Source organism: Bombina bombina, chromosome 2 (genome assembly GCF_027579735.1).
Source record: "Bombina bombina isolate aBomBom1 chromosome 2, aBomBom1.pri, whole genome shotgun sequence".
NCBI lineage: Eukaryota > Metazoa > Chordata > Amphibia > Anura > Bombinatoridae > Bombina > Bombina bombina.
Genome location: NC_069500.1, coordinates 87,981,941 through 88,003,510, shown reverse-complemented (window position 1 = coordinate 88,003,510; position 21,570 = coordinate 87,981,941). Strand labels below are relative to the sequence as shown.

Sequence of the window (21,570 nt, the reverse complement as noted above, 5' to 3'; positions counted from 1 at the left end):
TTTCACCTTTACCCCCATCGTATATCACTCTAATCTCCTCTCTGACTTCCACTACTTTCAACTCTCTTTAGTCACAGAGCAGTTGGTAACAGCGACAATCTGTAACAAATGTCTGCTTGATCACAGCATACTGGGCTGTTCCATTTAACAAGCAGCTAAAGCTTCTTACTGCAAATTAAAAGACAGCAGTTATCTGTGCACTGCTTCTTTATCCTTGATCGGGTGGACATGGTTGTCTGCCGAGATCGCACATTTTGGGGGGCGCATTCAGTCCTCCTCAGTGATTTTCTTCCGCCAACTGTAAGTTGGCCGAGAAGGTTCAAGAAGCTGTGCTTTAAAGTGCTGATTTAGAAATATCAGGTCAAATGAGCAAGCCTGCAAGCGACAGGGGCATTCGCCGCTTGATAAATCTACCCCTTAAAAAGGACATTCCATTCAAAATTGAAATGCACAAAGAATTCTATCTTTGAATAGAAATATAATTGCAATATACATACATTGTCAAAAAACATTCTAGTAAAAGTCATCACTGTTTTAATGATAACAATTTTCTCTGCACGTGCATGTGAAGCATTGCTAGAGTTTCTCAGTTCACCAACATTTTAAATACTGCAGCTGCTCAGAGAGTCAGTGGGGCTTGTATTCTGTCAGCAATGAGACACAATGGGGCCTATATATCAAGCTCCGAAAGGAGCTTGACGGCCCATGTTTCTGGTGAGTCTTCACACTCGCCAGAAACAGCAGTTATGAAGCAACGGTCACAAAGACCGTAACCCTCAGAGCAGGCGGACAGGAATCGCCACAATTCAACCCGATCGAGTACGATCGGGTTGATTGACACCCCCCTGCTGGCGGCCGATTGGCCGCAAGTCTGCAGGGGGCGGCGTTGCACCAGCAGCTCTTGTGAGCTGCTGGTGCAATGCTGAATACGGAGAGCGTATTGCTCTCCGCATTCAGCGAGGTCTTGCGGACCTGATCCGCACTGTCGGATCAGGTCCGCAAGACCTTTGATAAATAGGGGCCATTAAGTCATTATCAGATGATACAAGCAGCTTAGGCTCTCTGAGCAAGTGCTGTGTTTAAAATGCTGGTGCACGGTACATACTTAAATACACTTTTGAAACAGCTATACCTTTTACTAGAAACAGTTTTGCTAATACATGTTTGTAGCAAAAATGATTTGATTCAAAAGTGAAATGCACCCATGTACATTCCAATTTTGGATGGAATGTCCCTTTAACCCTCTCCTCAAACCCTAATTGACAGCCTCTGCTCTCAAGCGATGGGTGATACAAGAACAGAGGTTAGCAATGCACAAGGATATCCTTGTGTAATGTTAAATGCAGCAGCGGCGGCCATATATACAGGAGACTATGTCCTCTCATGGGTTAATAATTGAGGCCTTTTGTAAATAAATATATTTTAGACCCTGTGCCCAGTCAGTGGCAGTAAAGCTGCAGTGTGTGGGCCAGGGAATGCGGCGCCTTTAGACCTCTGGTTTTCACAGCTGTCCTCCCCAACAGAGCAGGTTTTCAGGATTACCTTGGATGAGAGCAAGTAAAATAAACGTTTACTATTCAGCTGATTATTTCACCTGTGTTCCAGTTCAGATATCCTCAAAATGTGACCTGTTATATGGAGGCCTGAGGCACACTAGTGTGCCGTGAGAGATCCTCAGGTGTGCCACGGCAGACTGACAACAGTGTGACATATTTTTTAAACTTTGCTTGTTTTTAACTCCCAGTGCAGGGGTAGTTTGTAGGAGGCATGGCATAACAGCACAATACATACAGTATGTGTGTGTTTGTGTGTATGTGTATATATATATGCTGTATTAGGCTACAATGTGTGATTTTTTTTAAATTTTGGGATGGTGGTGTGCCACAGGATTTTTTAATGTAAAAAAGTGTGCCACGGCAAAAAAAAGGTTAAAAACCAGTGCTTTAGACAATAACATTTGTGGGTGTGAAAAGTTGACCACAAAGCACATAAGCAAGTAAACACAATATCAGCTGTCACCTTTAAGGTTTGGGGTGCTACAGTCGCAACTGCACATCTTGTAGCTTGTATTATGATTATAAACAAATAAGCTACATTGTTCTATATAAAATAATCTGTTCATTGCTCTTAAAGGGGGAAAAAAATACTTTTTTAATGACTTAGCTTTATATTACAGGAATGCTATGTGCAAAATACTGCACGTGAATACGCCAAGATTTATGCAGCCGAAGCGGAAAGGTTAAAGGATTTTGGAACAGTTCCGGAGTAAGTAAAACCTTATGTCATTTTATTCATTGTGTGTCCGTATAAGTAAAGCAAATGTATGTGCATCAGGGTTGTCTAACTTTAGTCTAAAGGCTTGAGACAGACCAAGTCACTGAGTCAGTTAATGACAGATTTGCCAAGTCTTGAATAGTTTTAAAGGGACAGTAAACACTAAAAGAAAATTCTATCATGCTTGTAAAATAACATAATTTATGCTTACCTGATAAATTCCTTTCTTCTGTAGTGTGATCAGTCCACGGGTCATCATTACTTCTGGGATATTAACTCCTCCCCAACAGGAAGTGCAAGAGGATTCACCCAGCAGAGCTGCATATAGCTCCTCCCCTCTACGTCACTCCCAGTCATTCGACCAAGGACCAACGAGAAAGGAAAAGCCAAGGGTGAAGTGGTGACTGGAGTATAAATTAAAAAATATTTACCTGCCTTAAAACAGGGCGGGCCGTCGACTGATCACACTACAGAAGAAAGGAATTTATCAGGTAAGCATAAATTATGTTTTCTTCTGTTAAGTGTGATCAGTCCACGGGTCATCATTACTTCTGGGATACCAATACCAAAGCAAAAGTACACGGATGACGGGAGGGATAGGCAGGCTCTTTATACAGAAGGAACCACTGCCTGAAGAACCTTTCTCCCAAAAATAGCCTCCGATGAAGCAAAAGTGTCAAATTTGTAAAATTTGGAAAAAGTATGAAGCGAAGACCAAGTTGCAGCCTTGCAAATCTGTTCAACAGAGGCCTCATTCTTAAAGGCCCAAGTAGAAGCCACAGCTCTAGTAGAATGAGCTGTAATCCTTTCAGGAGGCTGCTGTCCAGCAGTCTCATAAGCTAAACGAATTATGCTACAAAGCCAAAAAGAAAGAGAGGTAGCAGAAGCTTTTTGACCTCTCCTCTGCCCAGAGTAAACGACAAACAGAGAAGACGTTTGTCGAAATTCCTTAGTTGCCTGTAAGTAAAATTTTAGAGCACGGACTACATCCAGGTTGTGCAGTAGACGTTCCTTCTTCGAAGAAGGATTTGGGCATAAAGAAGGAACAACAATCTCTTGATTGATATTCCTGTTAGTAACTACCTTAGGTAAGAACCCAGGTTTAGTACGCAGAACTACCTTATCCGAATGAAAAATCAAATAAGGAGAATCACAATGTAAGGCTGATAACTCAGAGACTCTTCGAGCCGAGGAAATAGCCATTAAAAATAGAACTTTCCAAGATAACAACTTTATATCAATGGAATGAAGGGGTTCAAACGGAACGCCCTGTAAAACATTAAGAACAAGGTTTAAACTCCATGGTGGAGCAACAGTTTTAAACACAGGCTTAATCCTGGCCAAAGCCTGACAAAAAGCCTGGACGTCAGGAACTTCTGACAGACGTTTGTGTAACAGAATGGACAGAGCTGAGATCTGTCCCTTTAATGAACTAGCAGATAAACCCTTTTCTAAACCTTCTTGTAGAAAAGACAATATCCTAGGAATCCTAACCTTACTCCAAGAGTAACCTTTGGATTCACACCAATATAGGTATTTACGCCATATCTTATGGTAAATCTTTCTGGTAACAGGTTTCCTAGCCTGTATTAAGGTATCAATAACTGACTCAGAAAACCCACGTCTTGATAAAATCAAGCGTTCAATTTCCAAGCAGTCAGCTTCAGAGAAGTTAGACTTTGATGTTTGAAGGGACCCTGTATCAGAAGGTCCTGTTTCAGAGGTAGAGACCAAGGTGGACAGGATGACATGTCCACCAGATCTGCATACCAAGTCCTGCGTGGCCACGCAGGTGCTATTAGAATCACTGATGCTCTCTCTTGTTTGATTCTGGCAATCAATCGAGGAAGCATCGGGAAGGGTGGAAACACGTAAGCCATCCTGAAGTCCCAAGGTGCTGTCAGGGCATCTATCAGGACTGCTTCTGGATCCCTGGATCTGGACCCGTAACGAGGAAGCTTGGCGTTCTGTCGAGACGCCATGAGATCTATCTCTGGTTTGCCCCAACGTCGAAGTATTTGGGCAAAGACCTCCGGATGAAGTTCCCACTCCCCCGGATGAAAAGTCTGACGACTTAAGAAATCCGCCTCCCAGTTCTCCACTCCCGGGATGTGGATTGCTGACAGGTGGCAAGAGTGAGACTCTACCCAGCGAATTATCTTTGATACTTCCATCATAGCTAGGGAGCTTCTTGTCCCTCCCTGATGGTTGATGTAAGCTACAGTCGTGATGTTGTCCGACTGAAACCTGATGAAACCCCGCGTTGTCAACTGGGGCCAAGCCAGGAGGGCATTGAGAACTGCTCTCAATTCCAGAATGTTTATTGGCAGGAGACTCTCCTCCTGACTCCATTGTCCCTGAGCCTTCAGAGAATTCCAGACGGCACCCCAACCTAGAAGGCTGGCGTCTGTTGTTACAATTGTCCAGTCTGGTCTGCTGAATGGCATCCCCCTGGACAGATGTGGCCGAGAAAGCCACCAAAGAAGAGAATTTCTGGTCTCTTGATCCAGATTCAGAGAAGGGGATAAGTCTGAGTAATCCCCATTCCACTGACTTAGCATGCACAGTTGCAGTGGTCTGAGGTGTAGGCGTGCAAAGGGTACTATGTCCATTGCCGCTACCATTAAGTCGATTACCTCCATGCATTGAGCCACTGACGGGTGTTGAATGGAATGAAGGGTGCGGCAAGCACTTTGAAGTCTTGTTAACCTGTCCTCTGTCAGGTAAATCTTCATTTTTACAGAATCTATAAGAGTCCCCAGGAAGGGAACTCTTGTGAGTGGAACGAGTGAACTTTTCTTTTCGTTCACCTTCCATCCATGTGACCTTAGAAATGCCAGTACTAACTCTGTATGAGACTTGGCAGTTTGAAAGCTTGAAGATTGAATCAGAATGTCGTCTAGGTATGGAGCTACCGAGATTCCCCGCGGTCTTAGTACCGCCAGAAGAGCACCCAGAACCTTTGTGAAGATTCTTGGAGCTGTAGCCAATCCGAATGGAAGAGCCACAAACTGGTAATGCCTGTCTAGGAAGGCAAACCTTAGGTACCGGTAATGATCTTTGTGAATCGGTATGTGAAGGTAAGCATCTTTTAAATCTACAGTGGTCATGTACTGACCCTCTTGGATCATAGGTAAAATTGTCCGAATAGTCTCCATCTTGAACGATGGAACTCTTAGGAATTTGTTTAGGATCTTTAAGTCCAGGATTGGTCTGAAAGTTCCCTCTTTTTTGGGAACCACAAACAGATTTGAGTAAAATCCCTGTCCCTGTTCCGATCGTGGAACTGGATGGATTACTCCCATTAACAAGAGCTCTTGTACGCAGCGTAGAAACGCCTCTTTCTTTGTCTGGATTGTTGACAACCTTGACAGATGAAATCTCTCTCCTGGAGGAGAGTATTTGAAGTCCAGAAGGTATCCCTGAGATATTATCTCTAGTGCCCAGGGATCCTGGACATCTCTTGCCCAAGCCTGGGCGAAGAGAGAAAGTCTGCCCCCCACTAGATCCGATCCCGGATCGGGGGCCCTCAATTCATGCTGTTTTAGGGGCAGCAGCAGGTTTCCTGGTCTGCTTGCCCTTGTTCCAGGACTGGTTAGGTTTCCAGCCTTGTCTGTAGCGAGCAACAGCTCCTTCCTGTTTTGGTGCAGAGGAAGTTGATGCTGCTCCTGCTTTGAAATTACGAAAGGAACGAAAATTAGACTGTCTAGTCTTAGCTTTGGCTTTGTCCTGAGGCAGGGCATGGCCTTTACCTCCTGTAATGTCAGCGATAATCTCTTTCAACCCGGGCCCGAATAAGGTCTGCCCTTTGAAAGGTATGTTAAGCAATTTAGACTTAGAAGTAACATCAGCTGACCAGGATTTTAGCCACAGCGCCCTGCGTGCCTGAATGGCGAATCCTGAATTCTTCGCCGTAAGTTTAGTTAGATGTACTACGGCCTCTGAAATGAATGAATTAGCTAGTTTAAGGACTCTAAGCCTGTCCGTAATGTCGTCCAGAGTAGCTGAACTAATGTTCTCTTCCAGAGACTCAATCCAGAACGCCGCTGCAGCCGTGATCGGCGCAATGCATGCAAGGGGTTGCAATATAAAACCTTGTTGAACAAACATTTTCTTAAGGTAACCCTCTAACTTTTTATCCATTGGATCTGAAAAAGCACAGCTATCCTCCACCGGGATAGTGGTACGCTTAGCTAAAGTAGAAACTGCTCCCTCCACCTTAGGGACCGTTTGCCATAAGTCCCGTGTGGTGGCGTCTATTGGAAACATTTTTCTAAATATCGGAGGGGGTGAGAATGGCACACCGGGTCTATCCCACTCCTTAGTAACAATTTCAGTAAGTCTCTTAGGTATAGGAAAAACGTCAGTACTCGTCGGTACCGCAAAATATTTATCCAACCTACACATTTTCTCTGGTATTGCAACTGTGTTACAATCATTCAGAGCCGCTAACACCTCCCCTAGTAATACACGGAGGTTTTCCAGTTTAAATTTAAAATTTGAAATATCTGAATCCAGTCTGTTTGGATCAGAACCGTCACCCACAGAATGAAGTTCTCCGTCCTCATGTTCTGCAACCTGTGACGCAGTGTCTGACATGGCCCTAATATTATCAGCGCACTCTGTTCTCACCCCAGAGTGATCACGCTTACCTCTTAGTTCTGGTAATTTAGCCAAAACTTCAGTCATAACAGAAGCCATATCCTGTAATGTGATTTGTAATGGCCGGCCAGATGTACTCGGCGCTACAATATCACGCACCTCCCGAGCGGGAGCTGCAGGTACTGGCACGTGAGGCGAGTTAGTCGGCATAACTCTCCCCTCGTTGTTTGGTGAAATTTGTTCAATTTGTACAGATTGACTTTTATTTAAAGTAGCATCAATACAGTTAGTACATAAATTTCTATTGGGCTCCACTTTGGCATTGCAACAAATGACACAGGTATCTTCCTCTGAATCAGACATGTTTAACACACTAGCAAATAAACTTGCAACTTGGAATACAATTCAATTAGAATAATATTAAAAACGTACTGTGCCTTTAAGAAGCACAGAAAATCTATGACAGTTGAAAATTAATAAATTGAAACAGTTATAGCCTCAATCCTTGTAAACAACACAACTTTAGCAAAGGTTTAATCCCAATAGCAAAGATAACAAATTCTGAAAGCAGGAAACAATTACAGAATAAACGTTTTTTATCACAGTCAACTATAATTCTCACAGCTCTGCTGAGAGAAATTACCTCCCTCAAAATAAGTTTGAAGACCCCTGAGTTCTGTAGAGATGAACCGGATCATGCAGGAAATACAATGAGCTGCTGACTGAAATAACTGATGCATAGAAAAAGCGCCAAAAAACGGCCCCTCCCCCTCACACACAGCAGTGAGAGAGAACAGAAACTGTCAGAAAAAGATTAAGCAACTGCCAAGTGGAAAAATGGTGCCCAAACATTTATTCACTCAGTACCTCAGCAAATGAAAACGATTTTACATTCCAGCAAAAACGTTAAACATAATTTCTAGTTATTAAACAGCTTTATGTACTTCTTACAGTGTAATTCTAGTGAAGTACCATTCCCCAGAATACTGAAGTGTAAAGTATACATACATGACATTATATCGGTATGGCAGGATTTTCTCATCAATTCCATTGTCAGAAAATAAAAGCTGCTACATACCTCTATGCAGATTCATCTGCCCGCTGTCCCCTGATCTGAAGTTTACCTCTCCTCAGATGGCCAAGAAACAGCAATATGATCTTAACTACTCCGGCTAAAATCATAGCAAAAACTCTGGTAGATTATTCTTCAAACTCTGCCAGAGAGGTAATAACACACTCCGGTGCTATTTTAAAATAACAAACTTTTGATTGAAGATATAAAACTAAGTATAATCACCATAGTCCTCTCACACCTCCTATCTAGTCGTTGGGTGCAAGAGAATGACTGGGAGTGACGTAGAGGGGAGGAGCTATATGCAGCTCTGCTGGGTGAATCCTCTTGCACTTCCTGTTGGGGAGGAGTTAATATCCCAGAAGTAATGATGACCCGTGGACTGATCACACTTAACAGAAGAAAGAACGGTTAAATATATATTTTTCAGTTGAAGCTGATTATTTTTATTTTTAAAGCTAACAGGAAGTATATATCTGTGCACAAGGTACTGGCTGATAAGCAGAAATCACACTGCTTTACTGGAGGGCAGTGACAGGTCTAAAAAGCATGAAAGCAAAATGTTTTTGTTCTCTGTACAGGAATATCAGGTTTACAAAAACTGTAACACATTTTACAATGTTGGCTTTTATATGAAATAATGAAAAAAATGCCTTTAGAAATAAAACACCTGTTATGGTGAAGCTACTGTGTGTTGAAATATATGCTTGATAGCATGGCCGATAATGGCCTCGCTTCCATTGAGTCGTTAAAAATGGAGCCGTAAGCTACCGAAGCGGCCGACAGCTAAAAGTAATTTACGGCTGCATTTTAGTACCAGGTTTCCATTGAAAAGATTAGCGTGTTGCGCGCAGTCGCTCTTTTCGTGTAGCTGTAAGTTAACGTTGTGTTAACGCTTCCATCTGACGTCGGATTTCTTGAAAATCAATTAGTTGCTAAGGTAACCCGACCTTACGCTATAGAATTTACGTTTAACGTCCGTGCTTATTACCTGTGATCGCCTCTCAAGAAAAATAAAAAAACACTTATCCATATTTTTAATAATCAAATACTATTTTCTAATATAATTATATTTAACACTTCATAAATATAAGTAATATTTCTTGCTGCCCTAGGCATAGGTCTAGTTTGCATTCTGTAGATATGTTCTTGCATATATTATTATATTTAAATATATACTGATATTTCTATTAGAATATAAGTTCAACTATTTCTATACATGAGACAACAATAAATATTACTTATAACAATTTATTTATACATTAAAACACTTGCATTATTTGCAAGTTTTATAATTTCAATAGAAAATAGGTCTCAAAAAGCACAATTTTCCTCTTTTACACCTAGTTGAGCTGGGGGTAATATATCTCAATGTATCGACAGCCTCCGACAATGTATTAACGGTTAGCGCTTTCAATGGAAACCTGGTATAATTTATCGATTAACGGCTTCTATTACTTTCTATGGGACGCGAAAATCTTTTCGGCAGCCGAAGTCCGGCAGCCGATATTGAGGTATAACGCGCCATTGGAAACAGTCGTTAAACGCTATTGCTTTCGACAGCATATTTAACGGTTTGCGAGTGCAAGCAAACTGAATTACGACTCAATGGAAGTGAGGCCAATGTTTTCCAAGAAAAGTGTCAACTCTATGGTTGGGATATGTTTATGTGTCCATAACTGGAACAATTCCTGCCGTCACCCATACATGTAACTATGGCTTTGTAGATATAGAGTGGCCAACCAGTTTTGTGCCAATTTAAAGGGACAATAAAGGGATAGAAAGGTCACAATTAAATTATGCATGGGTGTATTTCAATTTTAAATAGAAGCATTTTTGCAATATACTTCCATTAGCAAAAATGCTTCTAGTAAGAGCTATTACTGTTTTTTAGCTGCATACGCACCTGCGGCATGAGATCGAGGCTCTCATTGGAGCCTATGGAAGCACGCTTTCATGAGTGCAAAGCTTCCATGCAATGCGAACACGAGGTTGCGTTCGAATTGCACCTAACTTGTAATACAAGCGCAAACATCGTAATATTTGTTAGTTACACTGGTTTTTACTGTCCCTTTAAATATTTATTTTAATAATTATATTTAAAAAGCCAACAAATAAAGTGTAAACTTTGTTTAAAATAAATAAATAAAATAGTTTGACATTAATCGTACTATGTATATAAATAAAATATCAGTATATTCTGGAAAGAGTCTGCAATAAGCATGGCGGCTTTTAGAATGCCCCTGGCTCACAGAAGATTTGCTGTTCATAGACAGATCAGATGTTGAAAGGAGGGTTGGAAACTTAGCCTGCCTTTGACTTGCCTACGGGATATGCACCTGCCCCTGTCTTTCAGAGGCATGAGACTACTTTACATTCTAGAGAAGCCTTGGAATTAATTTCTGACATTTCAATTGCTGAACAGAAAGCTAAATAAGTGTACAGAAGCTTGCGTTATCATGCTCTATCAGAAGGAAATGTATTTGTTGACTGGCATGAAGACAAACTTAGAATGCTAGCACTTAAAGGGACTCTGACAGATGACTTCATAAAATCTTATTCTTTTTAATATAGTTAAAAGGACCTAAAACTCAAAATCTTTTTTCATGGTTAAATAGGATCATGATTGAAATATAATATAATGTGCTAATACAACTAATGTTAGTTCTAACTGCTCAACTCCTAGGTTGTCATCTTTTCCTTACAAAATAATGTGTGTTACAATAAAACACATAAACACAATTAAAAATAAATCATTGTTGAGAACCTTTCCACATGCAGACAATTACAAGCAATGCTTTTTCTTTCATGTAATTAGCAAGAGTCCATGAGCTAGTGACGTATGGGATATACATTCCTACTAGGAGGGGCAAAGTTTCCCAAACCTCAAAATGCCTATAAATACACCCCTCACCACACCCACAATTCAGTTTTACAAACTTTGCCTCCGATGGAGGTGGTGAAGTAAGTTTGTGCTAGATTCTATGTTGATATGCGCTCCGCAGCAGGCTGGAGCCCGGTTTTCCTCTCAGTGTGCAGTGAATGTCAGAGGGATGTGAGGAGAGTATTGCCTATTTGAATGCAATGATCTCCTTCTACGGGGTCTATTTCATAGGTTCTCTGTTATCGGTCGTAGAGATTAATCTCTTACCTCCCTTTTCAGATCAACGATATACTCTTATATATACCATTTCCTCTACTGATTCTCGTTTCAGTACTGGTTTGGCTTTCTACTACATGTAGATGAGTGTCCTGGGGTAAGTAAGTCTTATTTTTGTGACACTCTAAGCTATGGTTGGGCACTTTTATATAAAGTTCTAAATATTTGTGTTTAAACATTTATTTGCCTTGATTCAGGATGTTCAACGTTCCTTATTTCAGACAGTCAGTTTCATTATTGGGATAATGCATATGAATAAATCAATTTTTTCTTACCTTAAAATTTGACTTTTTTCCTGTGGGCTGTTAGGCTCGCGGGGGCTGAAAATGCTTCATTTTATTGCGTCATTCTTGGCGCGGACTTTCTTGGCGCAAAAATTTTCTTGTCATTTCCGGCATCATACGTGTCGCCGGAAGTTGCGTAATTTTTTTTACGTTTTTGCGCCAAAAAATGTCAGCGTTACCGGATGTGGCGTCATTTTTGGCGCCAAAAGCATTTAGGCTTTTTTGGCGCTAAAAAATTTGAGCGTCATTGTTGTCTCCACAATATTTAAGTCTCATTGTTTATTGCTTCTGGTTGCTAGAAGCTTGTTCATTGCCATTTTTTCCCATTCCTGAAACTGTCATTTAAGGAATTTGATCAATTTTGCTTTATATGTTGTTTTTTCTATTACATATTGCAAGATGTCTCAGATTGACCCTGAATCAGAAGCCACTTCTGGAAAAACGCTTAACTGAGTTTCAGTTCTACCAAAGCTAAGTTCATTTATTTTAAATGTTATAAATGTTTATCTTTAGCTATGGTTTGTAATAAGTTATTATGATATACTTTTACATGCAGAATCCATTAGTATTTATACTTTATATATTGCCATTCTTACATCTTATGTACAAGAAATATTTAGAAATATTTTTCTGATTCTATTTTAAAGGCTTTGTCTGACTTCGTGCCTTCTAATAAAAATTTTTAGGTCTTTTTCACTTCTTTTTTAATTATTGAAGTTTCAAATGACCAACAACATACTGATTTATCCTTCTCTGATGATGTTTTTTCTCTTTCAGAATTTTCTTCATCAGATATTGACACTAACAAATCTACTTTTTTATTATTTTTTTATTAAAGTACATTTGTTCTTTGTTGAAAAGGTGTTGATTATTTTGGATATTAAGGTAACTAGTTCTTTAAGACTAGCTGACACTATTTCTGCCTATTTATTCTTCTGTGTTTTCAGAGGTTTTCTTTCCACTTCCCCATACTAGGGAATGGAATAGGCTGAGAATTTTCTTTTATTCCTTCTTCAAAGGTTTTAAACTATATTCTTTGCCAGCAGTTAAAGGGATACTGTACCCAAAAATTTTCTTTCGTGATTCAGATTGAGCATGAAATTTTAAGCAACTTTCTAATTTACTCCTATGATCAAATTTTCTTCATGCTCTTGGTATCTTTATTTGAAATGCAAGAATGTAAGTTTAGATGCCGGCCCATTTTTTGGTGAACAACCTGGGTTGTCCTTGCTGATTGGTGGATAAATTCATCCACCAATAAAAAAGTGCTGTCCAGAGTACTAAAACCAAAAAAAAAAGCTTAGATGCTGTTACAGAAGCATTAGTTATTTTGTTGTGAAGAGCTTATTTCCCAGCAGCAATGCCTGAACCAGCAAGCCAGCGCCTAAGAAGGGCTCCAAGAAAACCGTAACAAGTATCATTTCATAAAGAGTTAACTCTTTTTTTTTCAGCTTTTAGAAACTATTGTCTAATCACCTCTGGAGCCAGACTGCTAATTGATAAGATGAACTTGTAAACTTGTTATCTTAAGTACTGTAATCCTATTGTGGCCTGTCAAAGGACAGTGCTCTCTATCTAAATGTGTGATGGGGGATTTTGTGCTTCCCCCCCTCTCCCTCTGGGAGTGCCCTGTGTGCATGTAACCTTAATAAAAAGCAGGCTGGGCATCCCAGTCCTGAGTTCTTGTTTGACCCTCAATCGCAGCGTTGACTCGTTTTTGTGGGCAGAAGGGTATCCTAGCGGTACTGCAGCTAAGGGAGATTATTCTATATTTGCGAGACTCATATAGAATACTATGGAAAGCAGCTTCTCCCCTCTTTAGCAATAGGGATCCAGGCTACTAAGCGGTCCATCTCTCAGCGAGACTAAGGGTAACCGTAACATTTGGCGGCAGCGGCGGGATTTTCCTGGATTTCCTAGGAGAGGTACAGAACGGATGGAGAGCGCTTACGAAAAATTGAAGCGTACAACCCAAAAGGATTTACTTGAAAGCAGAGGGGGGTACGCCAGCAACCGGCCGAGGAGAGAGCTGATCGCAGAATTGACCGAACTGGATCAGAGCTTCACAATGGCGGAAACACCGACCACGATTAGTGACGAAAAAACCAGGATTGTTCGGGAAAGGCTCTCATTATACGGGCCGAACCCCTCCATGGAATTGGTACAGCAGTTGATGGCAGAGGCGGACGAGGATATACGAGAGACTCGAGCCCACGAACTCAACCTAGCGAATGCACACCGCAATGCTGAAGCCCCGCAGGTAATCATCCCTGTCGAAAATGCTGGGAGGCCCAAGATACCCTATGCGGCATTTCGACCCTTCCTAGAGAGCGAGACAGGGATTGATGAATATTTGGCGGACTTCGAAAGGCAATGTGCCCTGCACCAGATTCCCAACAGAGAGTGGCCCACGATATTGTCTGGGAAACTATCCGGGCGAGCCCTGGAAGCCTTTCGTACTCTGGGTGCTGAGGAAGTGACACAGTATGAGCTAGTTAAGGAGACACTGTTGCGACGGTACGCTGTAACTCCGGACACGTATCGCCGACAGTTTCGGGGCACGGAAAAGAAGCCTAACGATACCCATATGGAATGGGCGCACCGAATGCGGAGAGCGGCAAATCACTGGCTGAGCGGAAGTAAAGCGGTGACTGGGGAGGAAATTTTACAATTGTTTCTCTTAGAACATTTTTATAATGGCATGGAACAGCAAGGGAAGGAATGGCTGCGAGACAGGCGGCCTTCTACCTTAGAAGAAGCAGCCAAATTGGCCGATGAACATTATGACTCCCGTCTTCACGAACCCATGAACTACCGAGCTCCAGCACGGGTCGAACCCAGAGAGGTTTACCGTGCACCCCCTCGTACTGAATTCCGAGCCCCGGTGCCCACAAGGCCCGTCCGACACTCAGGACCACCCAATAACAGCTCTGAGCGTCCCAGACCGACTTGCCACCGATGCAAGCAACCAGGGCATTTCATGGCTAGCTGCCCCCTTAATACGCACCAGACACCCAGGAATTACAATTACCCCTCTGGGTCCTATCGTCCGGCCCGGGCCCTCTGTGTTAACCAAGAGGCCCCTATGGAGGGATATGTGGGGCCGCTTCACGAGGCAGACCCTGTATATGCTGCCTCAGATAACCGCCAGCACCATCGGCAGAGGGTATGGCTCGAGGGGCGATCTACCGAGGGATTGCGAGACACAGGGGCTACTATCACGCTGGTACAGAGTCATTTGGTGCCAGAGCACAAGCGATCCGGACAGACTGTGGCCGTTAGAGTGGCGGGGGGGGATGTGTACAAAATTCCAACAGCTAAAGTGCATCTTGATTGGGGAGCGGGAAAGGGGGCTGTGAACGTGGGCCTAATGGATAATTTACCTGCCGAAGTACTACTGGGCAACGATTTGGGCCCCATGACTTCTGCCTATGCTCCAGTATGCAACAACGAGGCGGACCCAGTGACTACACGGGCCCAAGCCCGGACGGAGCGAGAGCTCTCACCAGTGCGGGAGACACAGGTAAGACCTACCCCGACCTTGCCTGACAGGTTAGGCCCCATACCCTGGGACACCCCAGATGCTTTCGAGGCAGAGTCTAAGACTGACCCGACCTTACAAAAGTACCGGGAACGAGCAGAGACCGGAGGGGGCGGGGCAGATAACGAAACATTCTTATGGGAAAAAGGGAAACTATACCGCTGGACAGAGAAAAGGGGACAGCGTAGGCGACAGCTGGTAGTGCCCCACAAATACCGTCAAGAAATCCTCAAAATAGGCCACGACATCCCCTTAGCAGGCCACCTAGCCGTTACCCGTACCCTACACCGCATTACTCACACGTTCTTTTGGCCAGGGGTGCACGCTGACGTTAGAACTTACTGTAACACCTGCGATGTGTGTCAACGAGTAGGAAGGCGAGGCGATCACCCTAAAGCCCAGCTAGTAAATATGCCCATTGTAGAGGAACCCTTCAGCCGGGTTGCTATTGACCTAGTGGGACCACTGGCTACCCCTAGTCCCTCCGGTAAGCGATACATTCTTACCGTAGTGGACTACGCTACCAGGTACCCAGAGGCTGTCGCCCTATCCAACATACAAGCGGATACGGTAGCGAATGCACTAGTACAGGTGTTCTCCCGGGTAGGATTTCCAAAAGAAATCCTATCCGACCGAGGCACCCAATTTACGGCTGAATTGACCCAACAACTCTGGCAGGTTTGCAAAATTAAGTCCCTCCTGAGCTCCCCATACCACCCCCAGACGAACGGGCTGTGTGAGAGGTTCAATGGGACCCTCAAGCAAATGCTCAAGACGTTCACTCAGGAATACCGAGACTGGGAACGCTTCCTGCCGCACCTCCTATTTGCTTATCGGGAGGTGCCCCAGGAAACGACAGGGTTCTCTCCCTTCGAGTTGCTCTACGGAAGAAAGGTACGGGGACCCCTAAACCTGATCCGGGAGCACTGGGAGGGAGAGATGGAGGCTGACGGTGTCCCCATTGTGCCATACATGCTGGAACTCAGGGACCGAATGGAGCAATTAGCCAAATCCGTGCGGGCTAATCTCCAGTTGGCCCAGAGAAGACAGAAAGTATGGTACGATCGGGGGGCCCGAAAGAGAATCTTCACCATAGGACAAAAGGTGTTAGTACTTAAGCCGGTGAAGACAGACAAATTGCAGGCGTCCTGGCAGGGTCCCTACCAGATCGTAGAGAAAAGGGGAGACACCACTTATGTGATAGCTAGCTGCCACGACAACAATCTTAGAAAGACATTCCATGTAAACATGCTCAAGGAATATTTTGAGCGGCCAGAGAACGTGACGGCCGTATGTTGTTCCCCTCAGGAAGACCCCGACAGTTTACCCATTCCAGACCTATTAGAAAAGAGCCTCCCCACAGGTATAGTGGCGCAGGTTCAGATAGGGGACCGACTTAGCCCCACTGAAAGGGAGCAGCTCAACCAACTCCTCCAGTCTAAACACCTCACCTTCTCCCCGAAGCCAGGGTACACTACTTTAACCACCCACCAGGTAGATACTCCGGGACAAGCTCCCTTGCGCCAGGCTCCGTACCGAATCCCCGAAGCAGTTAGGACAGGAATGAAGAAGGAGATCGATGAGATGCTCCAGCTCAGGGTAATTGAGCCCTCCGATAGTCCCTGGGCCTCCCCAGTTGTCTTGGTGCCCAAGAAAGATGGGACCACCCGGTTCTGCGTAGACTATCGGAGGCTCAATGAAAATACCGTGACGGACGCTTACCCTATGCCCAGGGTAGACGAGCTACTCGATCGTATAGCCAGGGGAAATTACCTGACCACTATTGACCTCTGCAAAGGTTACTGGCAGATTCCCCTGGCCCCGGAGGCTATCCCCAAGTCGGCATTCGTCACCCCATTCGGCTTATATCAGTTTAGGGTAATGCCGTTTGGGATGAAGAATGCCCCAGCTACATTCCAGCGCTTGGTGGATAGGCTCCTGGATGGCTTCCAGAGTTTTGCTTGCGCCTACCTGGACGACATAGCGATCCACAGTGAGTCCTGGGAGGACCACTTAGCTCATGTGGGAATGGTTCTGGATCAGATCCGGGCTGCTGGCCTGACTCTGAAGCCAGAAAAATGCCACTTTGGGATGGCCGAGGTACAGTACCTGGGTCACCGGGTGGGGTGTGGAAAGCAGCGACCAGAGCCGGCCAAAATAGAAGCTGTCGCCAATTGGCCCACCCCCATCACTAAGACTCAGGTCCTAGCCTTCCTGGGCACGGCAGGGTACTATAGACGGTTCGTACCAGACTACAGCACACTTGCCAAACCCCTGACTGACTTGACCAAGAAGAACTTACCTCGACAGGTCCTGTGGTCTCCCCACTGTGAAACGGCTTTCCAGGCTCTCAAAAATGCTCTAATTAACGCTCCTGTCTTGGCGGCCCCAGCCCTTAACAAACGTTTTATCGTCCATACAGATGCTTCCATGTTCGGGCTGGGAGCCGTCCTCAGCCAAGTAGGCGAAGATGGAGGGGAGCATCCAGTTGCCTACATCAGCCGGAAGCTCCTGCCCCGCGAAGTCAGCTATGCAGCGGTCGAAAAGGAGTGTTTGGCTTTGGTGTGGGCATTAAAGAAATTGACTCCCTATTTATATGGTCAGGAGTTCACTCTGGTCACCGACCATAACCCGTTGGTGTGGCTGAACCGGGTCTCTGGAGATAACGGCAGGCTATTACGTTGGAGCTTATCGTTGCAACCCTTCAATTTCACCATTACTTACAGACCTGGGAAACAGAATGGCAACGCCGACGGGTTGTCCAGACAAACCGACCTCAGCCCCGCATAATCAGCGGTCTGGACAGCCTTAGTCTGCCCCGAAAAGGGGTCAGACCGTGTCTGCCAGAGTGTTCCACAGAAAGGGAGCACTGTTACAGAAGCATTAGTTATTTTGTTGTGAAGAGCTTATTTCCCAGCAGCAATGCCTGAACCAGCAAGCCAGCGCCTAAGAAGGGCTCCAAGAAAACCGTAACAAGTATCATTTCATAAAGAGTTAACTCTTTTTTTTTCAGCTTTTAGAAACTATTGTCTAATCACCTCTGGAGCCAGACTGCTAATTGATAAGATGAACTTGTAAACTTGTTATCTTAAGTACTGTAATCCTATTGTGGCCTGTCAAAGGACAGTGCTCTCTATCTAAATGTGTGATGGGGGATTTTGTGCTTCCCCCCCTCTCCCTCTGGGAGTGCCCTGTGTGCATGTAACCTTAATAAAAAGCAGGCTGGGCATCCCAGTCCTGAGTTCTTGTTTGACCCTCAATCGCAGCGTTGACTCGTTTTTGTGGGCAGAAGGGTATCCTAGCGGTACTGCAGCTAAGGGAGATTATTCTATATTTGCGAGACTCATATAGAATACTATGGAAAGCAGCTTCTCCCCTCTTTAGCAATAGGGATCCAGGCTACTAAGCGGTCCATCTCTCAGCGAGACTAAGGGTAACCGTAACAGATGCATTCTTTTTCAAATAATGATAGCAAGAGAACGAAGAAAAATTGATAATAGGAGTAAATTAGAAAGTTGCTTAAAATCGCATGCTCTTTCTGAATTACAAAAGAAAAAAATTGGGTACAGTGTCCCTTTAAATTCAATTTGGAGGGTTCTCCAATTTTTTGGGGCTATCTCTACTCCTACTAATTATGCTATTGTTTCTATAGCAAAATAGTATTTATTTTCCTTTAGATGGTTGTATCTTATTTATGGAAAATTATTTAGTTTCAGGTACTTTTCTTGGTCCTGTGATTTATTTGGATTTTGCAATTGCTTCATTTTTGTTCTGTTTACTTTAAGATCAAGTATCAGATTATGATTTATTTTAGCATTGTTAAGGGACAACATTTACTAGACTAGGTGCTGTTGCATTTGTCTTGTTATTTTGCATTTATTGATTATGCAAGTCCACTGTATTGACTGTTCCTTTAAACTGATCTATCATGCTAATAATTTCATTTTATTGAATATTTTCGCAAATGAGGGTTAATCTATGTCTTTAGCTATTTTAGCTAGAAGAATTTTGTGATTTTTATAAAATCCATATTTCTTTTGTTCTAAGATAATCAATTATTTGTTTTATAATTGGATTCAATTCTTAACTGTTACTCTGGGCTTCAAGATTGAGTTATAAGACTAAAAGTTTAAGCTTATGCTAGTTTGGTTGTTCTTATTAAGGAACGGATTCCTGAATTCTTTCCCAAGTAACATGTTTATAATTGGAAATTTTTCAGTTCGAAATCAGCTCCCTAATATTGCGATGTACGTGCCGTATTCCAGCTTGGCTGGCAAGGGGCAGGTTAAGACTTTTTTGAAATTTATTTGGTTCTATTCGTTCCAAATTTCTTTGATTTTATTCCAGTAAGGCTAACACTTTCTTTAAGTGTGTTTCGGTCCTATATATTTTGGGTACTGTTGAAGCATGGCTGGGCACCCATGGGGTTCAAGCGCTGCTCAGACCTGGAATCTTCTGGGGTATTTCTTCCAGTTCCATTTTTGGGAACTAGGTTTTGGAGTTTTATTCAAACTATTCTACCTTTTGGTCAGTGATAGCATTATTTGTTTTCATTAGATACAATAAATGCATATTTTTCTGTTTTCATTCAGATTATTTTCTGAGGATGCGGAATCTCATATGATTCACTTTGCTCTTCAGGACATAGTTAGAGGATCTTTTTTTCAAAAGCTCTTGATTCCTCACACAAGGGTCACCTTTTTTAGGTTTCCAGATATTTGTGTCTCTGTCTTTGTCTCTATCAGACAAGGGACAATTTTATTTAGTCTCTATTATTTCTTTCAGTTGCTATATATGCATAGAGGTTTTAGGTCTTATGGCCACAGCATTGGATTTAATTCCCTTTGCTCATTTTCAATAGAAAGAACCTTTTCAGTCTTTTATGCTGAATTATGGTGCAGGGATTCTAGGATTTCGCATTTTAAATCTTCGAATCCTAATATTTATCTCTCTTGATTTGGTGGTTAAGATCACCATCATTTAGTTCTACAGGTCTCTTAGTTTCTTTCAACCTGGACCATGATCTCTACAGATGCAAGTCTTTTTGGTTGGGAGGCTGTCTGAGGATCTGTGTCAGCACAAGGGGTTTGGAAATCTCAGGAGGCGAGATTACCATTTGATATTTTAGAACTCCGTGCTTTCTCAGAGTTTTTTTCAGTTTGTTTCTTTTTGAAGAAGAGACGTTTAATGTTTTTCAAACAATATCACTACTATGGTGTATGTCAATCATCAGAGTAGGACTATCAGTCCTTAAGTTGTGACAGAAGTGTCTCGGATATTAGCTTAGGCTAAATCCAGCTCCTATCTAAATTCTGTGGTTTTTATCCCAGGTATAGATATTTGGGAAGCGGATTATCTCTGTTAATCAAGCTTTTCTTCCGGGAGAATGGTCTCTCTTATCCAGATATGTTTTTCATCTCATCTGAATAGAGATCTTCCCAGGGGCCTATTAAGGTCCGGGAATCTTCAGGCGGAAGTAGTGTATGCATTGACATTTCTTTGGAATTATCTTTTTGCCTATTTCTTTCCGCCTCTAGTTCTTCTTCCAAAATTCTTATGGAGTATTTGTTTGTTATGCTGGCAGCTCCAGCATGGCCTCTCAGGTTTTGGTATACGAATCTCATTCAGATGGCCAGTTGCCAACGTTGGACAGCTCCGTTTAAACCAGACCTTTTCTTTCTCAAGGCCATTTTTTCCATCAGGATCTCAAATCATTAAATTTGAAGGGATGGAGTTTGAACGCTTGGTTTTTAGTCATAGAGGTTTTTCTGACTCATTGATTAATACTATGTTTCAGGCTCATAAATCTGTCTCTAGAAAGTTTTATATTGAGTCTGGAAGACCTACTTTTCTTGGCATTCTTTTAAAAATTCATAGAATTTTATTATTTTTTCAGGTTGGTTTGGATAAGGTTTTGTCTTCAGTTCTGGTTCTTTGTTAGGACAAATCTCTACTTTTTCTGTTCTTTTTTCACAGAAAGATTGCTAATCATCCTGATTTTCATTGTGTTGTACAGGCTTTAGTCCATATCAAGCCTGTCATTAATTCAATCTCTCCTCTTTGGAGTCTCAATTTGGTGCTGAGGGCTTTACAGGCTCCTCCGTTTGAAACTATGCATTTTCTGTACATTAAATTACTTTCTTGGAAAAGTATTGTTCCTTAATGACTCCGTCATTAATACTATGTTACAGGCTCGTAAATCTGTGTCTGGAAGACTTAAATTTCTTGGTGTTCTTCTCATCATTTTTCTTGGCATTCTTTTAGAATTCCTAGAATTTTACAGTTCTTCAGGATGCTTTGGATAAAGGTTTGTCTGATTGAAAGGACACATCTCTGCTCTTTCTATTCTTTTTCACAGAAAGATTGCTAATCTTCCTGATATTCATTGTTTTGTACAGGCTTTGGTTCGTATAAAACCTGTCATTAAGTCAATTTCTCCTCCTTGGAGTTTGAATTTGGTTCTGGGGGCTCTTCAAGCTCCTCCGTTTGAACCTATGCATTCACTGGATATTAAATTACTTTCTTGGAAAGTTTTGTTTCTTTTGGCCATCTCTTCTGCTAGAAGAGTTTCTGAATTATCTGCTCTTTCTTGTGAGTCTCCTTTTCTGATTTTTCATCAGGATAAGGCGGTTTTGCG

General features: G+C 42.7%; 1 protein-coding gene across 2 annotated transcripts in view; it reads left to right on the top strand.

The window, feature by feature from the left end:
• Positions 1-21,570, top strand: part of ALPK2 (alpha kinase 2) — a 216,542-nt gene that overhangs the window by 151,935 nt on the left and 43,037 nt on the right. For both annotated transcript variants that reach the window (XM_053701164.1, XM_053701165.1), the window contains exon 8: positions 2,177-2,265. In XM_053701164.1, coding sequence (XP_053557139.1) covers positions 2,177-2,265 — 89 coding nt within the window. The remainder of the gene's footprint in view (positions 1-2,176; positions 2,266-21,570) is intronic.